The sequence below is a fragment of the Oncorhynchus masou genome, chromosome 21 (assembly GCF_036934945.1).
Source record: "Oncorhynchus masou masou isolate Uvic2021 chromosome 21, UVic_Omas_1.1, whole genome shotgun sequence".
Classification (NCBI taxonomy): domain Eukaryota; kingdom Metazoa; phylum Chordata; class Actinopteri; order Salmoniformes; family Salmonidae; genus Oncorhynchus; species Oncorhynchus masou.
Window position 1 is genome coordinate 42,797,598 of NC_088232.1, and position 10,838 is coordinate 42,808,435.

A 10,838-nucleotide genomic window follows, 5' to 3' on the forward strand; every position below is an offset into this window, starting at 1 on the left:
AAAATTCCCAAAGTAAGCCTCTCCATTATCGGTGTGGCAGCAGTAGAATGCCAGTGAGTCCTGTGTTAGGATGCCAGTGAGTCCTGTGTTAGGATGCCAGTGAGTCCTGTGTTAGGATGCCAGTGAGTCCTGTGTTAGGATGCCAGTGAGTCCTGTGTTAGGATGCCAGTGAGTCCTGTGTTAGGATGCCAGAGATCCATGGACAGATTCCTCACACAGCCTAACACAAATCACACAGCCTGACACAAATCACACAGCCTAACACAAATCACACAGCCTAACACAAATCACACAGCCTAACACAAATCACACAGCCTGACACAAATCACACAGCCTGACACAATTCACACAGCCTGACACAAATCACACAGCCTGACACAAATCACACAGCCTGACACAAATCACACAGCCTGACACAAATCACACAGCCTGACACAAATCACACAGCCTCATTATAGCTTTATGCGACTGCTTACACACTTGTTGCGGAATTTGGCTCTGTGTCAAAACTCCACACACAAGCCAAATAAAACACAACACTTGGAGATAGAAGTAAGATGTTTATGTCAAAATTAAACTGCAATCAAAACAATCCTTTTTCAAAATGGCATTTTTGCAACAAAATGATACACACATGCACCATTTGAATTACTCTTTCAAAGCAACAACACACTGATGTACTTTATACCAAACACTGTCTGTCTTTAGTACTTTGTACACCTTTTTAATGTTCTCATACAGGATTCTGTGAAAGATTGTTCCAGTACAGTACATCTCCTCACATTTCAATCAACACAGATATAGAAAGGCTTCAGAAAGAAATATATACAGCTTACTTTTTTTGCCATTGCAGGTTCTTACAACAAAACACAAAGAAAAGTAGAATTACAGTACAGTAATCAATACAATATGCTACTGTAAACTCAGAAACAAAACGTAATTACAGTAAAATTACAGTGCGAGGGTAAACAAATAGTATTGTAAGGGATGGGGAGGGTGGTTTATGGACCCCGCCTTGTTAGGGTCTGGCCACATCACAAGCAATGTCATCCCTGGCTAGGCAACGGGGAAAATATCACCGTGCCATATCCAACCCTGGACTGACCCCACCTCACTGTCTCCACATGCCTCTTCCATGGCTTGCAGAAGAGGCAGGCGGTCATGTGGTTGGCGGTCATACACTTTCCAACGCCAAACCAAACATAATTATTCAATCAGATTGAGAAATGGGGAGTAAGGAGACAAGTATACAACTGTGAAGTTATTGTGGTTGGTGAACCAGTCCCTGACCAGAGCAGCCCGGTGGAAACTAACATTATCCCACATGACAACAAACCTGGGCTGCTCTGGTCCGTCCTGTACAACTGCATTATGTAGAGCATCCAGTAATATGATTATGTGTGTAGTATTGTAGGGACCGAGGGTGGCATGGTGATGCATCCAGTAATATGATTATGTGTGTAGTATTGTAGGGACCGAGGGTGGCATGGTGATGCATCCAGTAATATGATTATGTGTGTAGTATTGTAGGGACCGAGGGTGGCATGGTGATGCATCCAGTAATATGATTATGTGTGTAGTATTGTAGGGACCGAGGGTGGCCTGGTGATGCATCCAGTAATATGATTATGTGTTGTAGTATTGTAGGGACCGAGGGTGGCCTGGTGATGCATCCAGTAATATGATTATGTGTTGTAGTATTGTAGGGACCGAGGTGGCATGGTGATGCATCCAGTAATATGATTATGTGTGTAGTATTGTAGGGACCGAGGGTGGCCTGGTGATGCATCCAGTAATATGATTATGTGTTGTAGTATTGTAGGGACCGAGGGTGGCATGGTGATGCATCCAGTAATATGATTATGTGTGTAGTATTGTAGGGACCGAGGGTGGCCTGGTGATGCATCCAGTAATATGATTATGTGTTGTAGTATTGTAGGGACCGAGGGTGGCATGGTGATGCATCCAGTAATATGATTATGTGTTGTAGTATTGTAGGGACCGAGGGTGGCATGGTGATGCATCCAGTAATATGATTATGTGTGTAGTATTGTAGGGACCGAGGGTGGCATGGTGATGCATCCAGTAATATGATTATGTGTGTAGTATTGTAGGGACCGAGGGTGGCATGGTGATGCATCCAGTAATATGATTATGTGTGTAGTATTGTAGGGACCGAGGGTGGCATGGTGATGCATCCAGTAATATGATTATGTGTTGTAGTATTGTAGGGACCGAGGGTGGCATGGTGATGCATCCAGTAATATGATTATGTGTGTAGTATTGTAGGGACCGAGGGTGGCATGGTGATGCATCAGAACTCCTTGCAGACTAATTGCGGTGCACAAGGTGATATTTCCCCCTGCGCTGCCCAGGGACATTCACAACGGCTCTTTGTCCTATAACATTCCCCCTGCGCTGCCCAGGGACATTCACAACGGCTCTTTGTCCTGTAACATTCCCCCTGCGCTGCCCAGGGACATTCACAACGGCTCTTTGTCCTATAACATTCCCCCTGCGCTGCCCAGGGACATTCACAACGGCTCTTTGTCCTGTAACATTCCCCCTGCGCTGCCCAGGGACATTCACAACGGCTCTTTGTCCTGTAACATTCCCCCTGCGCTGCCCAGGGACATTCACAACGGCTCTTTGTCCTATAACATTCAGCTTCATCAATGAAATTAACTCATGAGGCTGTGCAGCTGCATCAAAGTCCAGAACTCTCTGTAACAGAACATACATAAACACTTTAAACACACTGTACCGTGAATACGGTGTAACTCAAAACACAGGACTACAAGGTCTACATTTTCACACAGGGATTGGGTTGGGGGGGTGGGGTGAGTCAGACACATTCAGTCAAAACTACAAGCTACAGGCAAGGCAGGTGTCCCCACAGACAACCCCCAGAATGACTGCTTTGTCTGAATGTATCTATGCAGTGCCAATAGGACACAATCTAATGCCATTACTGTATTACAGTATAATACAGTGACACTTGCACATCGTCATAGTGAAGGTCTTTGACTAACGCTGTTCCTCTCAAATGGAACCCAGGACAGCGGCTTCATCGTAAGTTGTTGTTGACGCAAGATGTGGCAGAGGGTCGACATACTGACACGGTTGATATTATGGAATGTTGTGTGATCTGCGATGATTTGCTCTCGTAGTTGATGTAGGTGGAGGGTGTTGTTTGCCAACACTAGAGTGAAAATGGCCAGATCCTGTTCATGGTGAACGGACGTGGCCTTCCACCCTTAGGAGGTCGTCTGGCAGTTCTGTAGAAAATGCAAGAATATGATGTCATTGGTTAGGCTATTTTTGACATACTGTACTGTCATACTGTACACAGTAACATCACAACTGTATTACATGTACTTCACATCACTATACCTATTTCTATGTTCACTGAGGATCATAGACTTAATATTGTAGGATTACATTGTACTGTACTGTGATGCAGAATGATGTGCAACAATACAGTCTCGTGTAGAACGTTGAAGACATACCTGTTCTCCAGTCTAAACGTCTGTGTTCTGGATGCTACCGTGTAGCGTCTCAGGTTGGGCTGGACTCTCTGCCTCCCTCATCGTCATGATTTATGACACGGTCCACCAAAGTGGCCCTAATGTCAGCGGAAATATGTCTCCGTCTGTTGCCTGGTCCCCTTCCTCGTCCTCCTCCTCGTCCTCTTTCTTTTCCTCTCTCCCACTGCCTCCATGTTCTCACAAAAGGGCTGATCTTACCTGAGGTCTGTTTGTAGTGGTGAGGCTCAGACTAATTGGTGTTCAATTACTGTAGAAGTGTTTTAATGCGTGTGTGTGTGTTGCCAATTTCACTTATATTTTGCATGTTGAATAAAAGTGATTTCCCAATGATTGCAAGAGATTTCCTTCTTGAACAAAGTGTCTTGTAAAAAACTGTGTGTAGTGTTTTGCAACTGTGTTGCAGAATTACAAACAAAGTGCAAAGTGTGTTGCAGAATTAAACAAAGTGCAAAGTGTGTTGCAGAATTACAAACAAAGTGCAAAGCAGAAAATGTGTTGCTTTTGTAACCATTCCTTAAACAAAGGTACCAAAAGTACAATCAGCAAAAACTGTAAACAGACTAACTGGTACATGATTCACTGGACTTAAAGCAACAGAACACAGACACATATCATAATATGGTCCTTAAGCTCAGCCTTTTACCCAAAGCAACACATATGCCTACAATCAGATTCATGGTCAGTGAATATGTATTCTGCATACTGTGTGTATATGGACAGAAAGCCTTTCATCTGGCCTCTTTGATAGCTGCCATATTAGTTACAACAAAGACTGATACATGTCAAATGACAGGTGTGAGAGGGATTCACAAAGAACAGCCCTGTGTGATTGACTGATACACAGAGTGTTGCCAGACAGTTACCAGAGGAGGAACTGATCTGATTGTAAGTGTGTGTAACCCAGCACCATGTAAGCTCTCCCAGTAACACCTTACCTTACCCTGGCTGAATCCAAAACGGCACACTATTCCCTATCTAGGGCACTACTTTTGACCAAGGCCCGAGTAGCGCACTATATAGGCCATAGTGGTCTATTTCGAATGCAGCCCCTCACTTGACACCCTGCTCTGCTTCTCTGGTTGTCCTGAAGGAAAGTCCTGCCTATTATCCTGTCCTACTTACACCACTACCCAGGCCTCGGGTTTCATGGCCCTCTCTGACCTGATTGTTTTCTAACATGGTCCTTTCTCTCTGGCCCGAACTACATTATATATAACAGTTTTGGAAAACCTTGGTAGAGCATGGGTGGAATAGGCAGTGTGGTGCTGGAAAACCTTGGTAGAGCATGGGTGGAATAGGCAGTGTGGTGCTGGAAAACCTTGGTAGAGCATGGGTGGAATAGGCAGTGTGGTGCTGGAAAACCTTGGTAGAGCATGGGTGGAATATGCAGTGTGGTGCTCATTTGAATTTCCTTTCTTTTTGGTTTTTAGACCAATGCCTTCTTCTCACTTAAAACTTAAGTGAGAATAGGCACTTATATGAACTGAGTTACAAAGTGCATTTCGACATCTTGATACAGTTTTTAACAACAGTATAAACACATAAAAGACATACGAATGAATAATAGTGATACGCACATGTCTCCAGGAGCCTCCGGTTTGATCCACACAGCCAGGGTGAAGGAGCCCAGATGTCCCAGACTCTGAAAGGGAGGAGAGGCCACGCATCCTCCCTGGGTCCAACGGAATATCACACTCCTGCTGGATCCATCCCCTTCTCTAACCCCCTCGCCCCCTGTTCCTGCCCGGGAGCGAGGATCCAGCCCGTCCTGGGTGACACAGGTGCCCCAGTGTGCGGGAAGCAGTAGGGGTGCATGGGGTGGGGTGGAAGAACGGTAGGGGCACTCCTGGTTGCAGAACGCCTGGCTGCAGTTGTGGAGCTCCTGCAGGGAGGTGGGGCTGTGGCAGTAAGTGGTGCGCTCGGGAGTGCCGCAGCTGGAGCGGGCAGGAGAAAGAGTGATGGGCTTGTGGGCTCCGATGTTTTCCAACCGGGGGAAGTGACCCTGAGAGGTCGCAGGGTCAAAGGTGAGGCAAAGGGCCAGGATGTAGAGCCAGAGCGAGGACCGGATTCCTCGTCTGTTTTTTCTCTCCACTTTCCACACACATCTTCCCTCTCTTTCTCTTCCCATTTTGTACTCTGTCTCCCCTCTCAAACAGGCCTCACTTCCCCCCCTCTCCCTTCTCACCCCTCTCTCCTGCCTTTCTCTGTTCTCTCCTCTCATCTCTCTTCTCCCTCTAACCCCTCTTTTCCCTCTCACCCCTCTCGCTGTCATCCTCTCTTTCAGTGAGGTCCAGCTCCGTCTGTTTGGCCTGGCAGCCGCCTGAAGCTGAGTCGTTGAATAAGTCATGATGGTCACAGTGCCGGAGGTGACATTTTACAGACCACTGCCTTGGGTAAGGCAGCGCAGCTTAACACACACACACACTAGACCAAATCCTTCACATGATAGCTTGGATTTCACCCCAACACATACCTGGGGGGGGGGGGAGAGAGAGAGAGAGAGGAGTCAGACATAAAACGAATCTAGGGGGAAATGTCATGCAGGCTAGTGCCTGCCCTAGGCTATTATGTTTCGTTTGATCGAGGGAAAGCTAAACAGATACGGAACATTTCCTTTCTGCCTGGTGTTGAATTGAACAAAGTGTCCTTTTTGCAGCGGTATCTAGGGATTTCTTGGGTTATCTGTGATCCTCAAATGCCCCGTTTCTTCGAGTTTTGGGGAAGTTGGGGCTTAGGGGGTTAGGTAAAACTGATATTATTAGGTTAGCATTAACTAGGCTACAATATTTTCAACTTTAGTTCCATCTCTTTCTGATTGTACATAGGGTTTAATGGTGAATGACTTAGTCATTGACAGCTGTCTAGTGAACAGCAACGTGGTTGGCTATAAGTAGCCTAAATATATTCAGCAAATGTTACAATAGTCAACAAATATGTCAAACTAAACCAGGCACAAACTCATCATTTGTTTTGCTGTTTGCCTCAGTGGCAGGTTTATCGAAGCTACGCTGCTTACGCACTGGCTACATACAACGTGCAACAAGTTGCTGTCCAATAAACTAACACACAGTGACAGTTCCTTGATTAAATAAACTAATACAACAATGTTTTTTTTAACAATAAAGTATTATATCATTTTTACATTTAAATATAGAAAATTCGATTTATGTCAGCGAGTTTGTCCCTCGTCTTACCTCACAGTCTGGAGACGTGTGGTGGACACTCCGCCCTTCTCGCATAAAGCTGATTACAGCAAGCTGCCATCTGGACTGCACGCCGCTCGAGACACAAAACAAAGCAGCAACCGGGAACTTGTCAGCAACAAAACAAAAACACAACAGGGTCATCCAATGCGTTTACCAACTACAGCGACACAATCGCCGCTCGGCATATCTTTGACAAAGTCCCGACATGGCTGACGACAGTCTAATGTATGCAAGTCCGATAATAACCCCCCCAATGCGCAAGTGATCCGTCTGGGTTTAACAAGTGGCTCTAGTCTCCTTGCGTAGGAAGAAACGCTACCCGTGGTCGCCATAGCAACCCTGGTACGGCCACTACAGACAGACAGTGTCGTGCATTCAGGTGCTGAAGCCCGGGGGGAAAGAAGAGAGGGGCAGTAGATTATAACATAACACGGAAGAGAGGGATTTGAGGGAGCCTATCTAATGTTTATCATTGTGCCACCACTATATAACTGACCATGTTTTTTTTAGGTCTTTATCTACTCAGCATAAATTAATACATTATAATACTAATTGAACGAAGGGACATGAAATTGGGATCTTACTCAAAGCTTATGAGAAAGGCCAGTGGTGTTTTTAGCATGTACATCTTGGTGGGGCAAACTGAAACATGTTTTTAATGCATTCCAGTAAAGCCACTACACAACAAAACACTAAACAATACATTAATTGCACTATAACGGTGACAAACGGTGGCTACAAACTGTTAGGAACTACATAAAGCTGTCCAAACAGCAGTGCTTTCTTTTCAGCACCATGGAGTGAATCCTTACCACCGCTACACTTGGCTTTCAGCGGAGCCTTGTCTGGCAGGGAAACAGTTTATTCAGCATCATTTACTGCCTTTGAAAAAACATAGCTGATATGGCTGACTTGCTTAAACAAATGTGGTTTCTACTGACAACTGAGATGTACAAACTATGGCATAAGGGAACGATGAATGAATAATGTAATGTAAATGGATAAGAGGCAATCTGTGGGCCTCCCGAGTGGCACAGCGGTCTAAAGCTGGAGACCCGGGTTCGATCCCAGGTTATGTCGCAGCCGGCCACAACCGATAGATTTATGCAGCAGCATACAAGACATTTTTGGACTCAATGCTGTGCTGTGCTCAACTGAGCAAAAAGGTGGTGCGGCGGTCCTTCTTGGGGGCAATTTTTGTCATGGAACTTTGTCATCAATGTCTGGCATTCTCTGGATTTATGATGCTTTGAAGACAACTGGGACTCTGTAAAAAACAAGTTGAATCATGACGTCAGTAATCTTCAGGTTGGAGCTCGAGAAAGAGGCCTGAGTTCCCGACTTGGAATTCCAAGTTGGATGACCGTTCAAATCAAATCAAATTTTATTTGTCACATACACATGGTTAGCAGATGTTAATGCGAGTGTAGCGAAATGCTTGTGCTTCTAGTTCCGACAATGCAGTAATAACCAACAAGTAATCTAACTAACAATTCCTAAACTACTGTCTTATACACAGTGTAAGGGGATAAAGAATATGTACATAAGGATATATGAATGAGTGATGGTACAGAGCAGCATAGGCAAGATACAGTAGATGGTATCGAGTACAGTATATACATATGAGATGAGTATGTAAACAAAGTGGCATAGTTAAAAGTGGCTAGTGATACATGTATTACATAAGGATGCAGTCGATGATATAGAGTACAGTATATACGTATGCATATGAGATGAATAATGTAGGGTAAGTAACATTATATAAGGTAGCATTGTTTAAAGTGGCTAGTGATATATTTACATCATTTCCCATCAATTCCGATTATTAAAGTGGCTGGAGTTGAGTCAGTGTCAGTGTGTTGGCAGCAGCCACTCAATGTTAGTGGTGGCTGTTTAACAGTCTGATGGCCTTGAGATAGAAGCTGTTTTTCAGTCTCTCGGTCCCATCTTTGATGCACCTGTACTGACCTCGCCTTCTGGATGATAGCGGGGTGAACAGGCAGTGGCTCGGGTGGTTGATGTCCTTGATGATCTTTATGGCCTTCCTGTAACATCGGGTGGTGTAGGTGTCCTGGAGGGCAGGTAGTTTGCCCCCGGTGATGCGTTGTAAAAAAGGAGAAGTCCTTCAATACAAAATGGCACCTTACTACCCTCTGGAGAGCCTTACGGTTGAGGGCGGAGCAGTTGCCGTACCAGGCGGTGATACAGCCCGCCAGGATGCTCTCGATTGTGCATCTGTAGAAGTTTGTGAGTGCTGGACGGGAAATTTGGTGACAAGCCGAATTTCTTCAGCCTCCTGAGGTTGAAGAGGCGCTGCTGCGTCTTCTTCACGATGCTGTCTGTGTGAGTGGACCAATTCAGTTTGTCTGTGATGTGTATGCCGAGGAACTTAAAACTTGCTACTCTCTCCACTACTGTTCCATCGATGTGGATAGGGGGGTGTTCCCTCTGCTGTTTCCTGAAGTCCACAATCATCTCCTTAGTTTTGTTGACGTTGAGTGTGAGGTTATTTTCCTGACACCACACTCCGAGGGCCCTCACCACCTCCCTGTAGGCCGTCTCGTCGTTGTTGGTAATCAAGCCTACCACTGCTGTGTCATCCGCAAACTTGATGATTGAGTTGGAGGCGTGCGTGGCCACGCAGTCGTGGGTGAACAGGAGAGGGCTCAGAACGCACCCTTGTGGGGCCCCAGTGTTGAGGATCAGCGGGGAGGAGATGTTGTTACCTACCCTCACCACCTGGGGGCGGCCCGTCAGGAAGTCCAGTACCCAGTTGCACAGGGCGGGGTCGAGACCCAGGGTCTCGAGCTTGATGACGAGCTTGGAGGGTACTATGGTGTTGAATGCCGAGCTGTAGTCGATGAACAGCATTCTCACATAGGTATTCCTCTTGTACAGATGGGTTAGGGCAGTGTGCAGTGTGGTTGAGATTGCATCGTCTGTGGACCTATTTGGGCGGTAAGCAAATTGGAGTGGGTCTAGGGTGTCAGGTAGGGTGGAGGTGATATGGTCCTTGACTAGTCTCTCAAAGCACTTCATGATGACGGAAGTGAGTGCTACGGGCGGTAGTCGTTTAGCTCAGTTACCTTAGCTTTCTTGGGAACAGGAACAATGGTGGCCCTCTTGAAGCATGTGGGAACAGCAGACTGGTATAAGGATTGATTGAATATGTCCGTAAACACACCAGCCAGCTGGTCTGCGCATGCTCTGAGGGCGCGGCTGGGGATGCCGTCTGGGCCTGCAGCCTTGCGAGGGTTAACACGTTTTTAAATGTTTTACTCACCTCGGCTGCAGTGAAGGAGAGACCGCATGTTTCCGTTGCAGGCCGTGTCAGTGGCACTGTATTGTCCTCAAAGCGGGCAAAAAATTATTTAGTCTGCCTGGGAGCAAGACATCCTGGTCCGTGACTGGGCTGGATTTCTTCCTGTAGTCCGTGATTGACTGTAGACCCTGCCACATGCCTCTTGTGTCTGAGCTGTTGAATTGAGATTCTACTTTGTCTCTGTACTGACGCTTAGCTTGTTTGATAGCCTTACGGAGGGAATAGCTGCACTGTTTGTATTCAGTCATGTTACCAGACACCTTGCCCTGATTAAAAGCAGTGGTTCGCGCTTTCAGTTTCACGAGAATGCTGCCATCAATCCACGGTTTCTGGTTAGGGAATGTTTTAATCGTTGCTACGGGAACGACATCTTCAACACACGTTCTAATGAACTCGCACACCGAATCAGCGTATTCGTCAATGTTGTTATCTGCCGCAATACGAAACATGTCCCAGTCCACGTGATGGAAGCAGTCTTGGAGTGTGGAGTCAGCTTGGTCGGACCAGCGTTGGACAGACCTCAGCGTGGGAGCTTCTTGTTTTAGTTTTTGTCTGTAGGCAGGTATCAGCAAAATGGAGTCGTGGTCAGCTTTTCCGAAAGGGGGGCGGGGCAGGGCCTTATACGCGTTGCGGAAGTTAGAGTAACAGTGATCCAAGGTTTTTCCACCCCTGGTTGCGCAATCGATATGCTGATAAAATTTGTCTTGTTTTCAGATTAGCCTTGTTAAAATCCCCAGCAACAATGAATGCAGCCTCCGGATA

General features: G+C 46.1%; 1 protein-coding gene across 1 annotated transcript in view; it reads right to left on the minus strand.

The window, feature by feature from the left end:
* Positions 1-5,720, minus strand: part of LOC135507509 (usherin-like) — a 474,271-nt gene extending 468,551 nt beyond the window's left edge. Inside the window, 1 exon segment of the mRNA XM_064927019.1 lies at positions 5,126-5,720. Coding sequence (XP_064783091.1) covers positions 5,126-5,676 — 551 coding nt within the window. The 5' untranslated portion in view covers positions 5,677-5,720.
* Between the last annotated feature and the right edge of the window lie 5,118 nt (positions 5,721-10,838).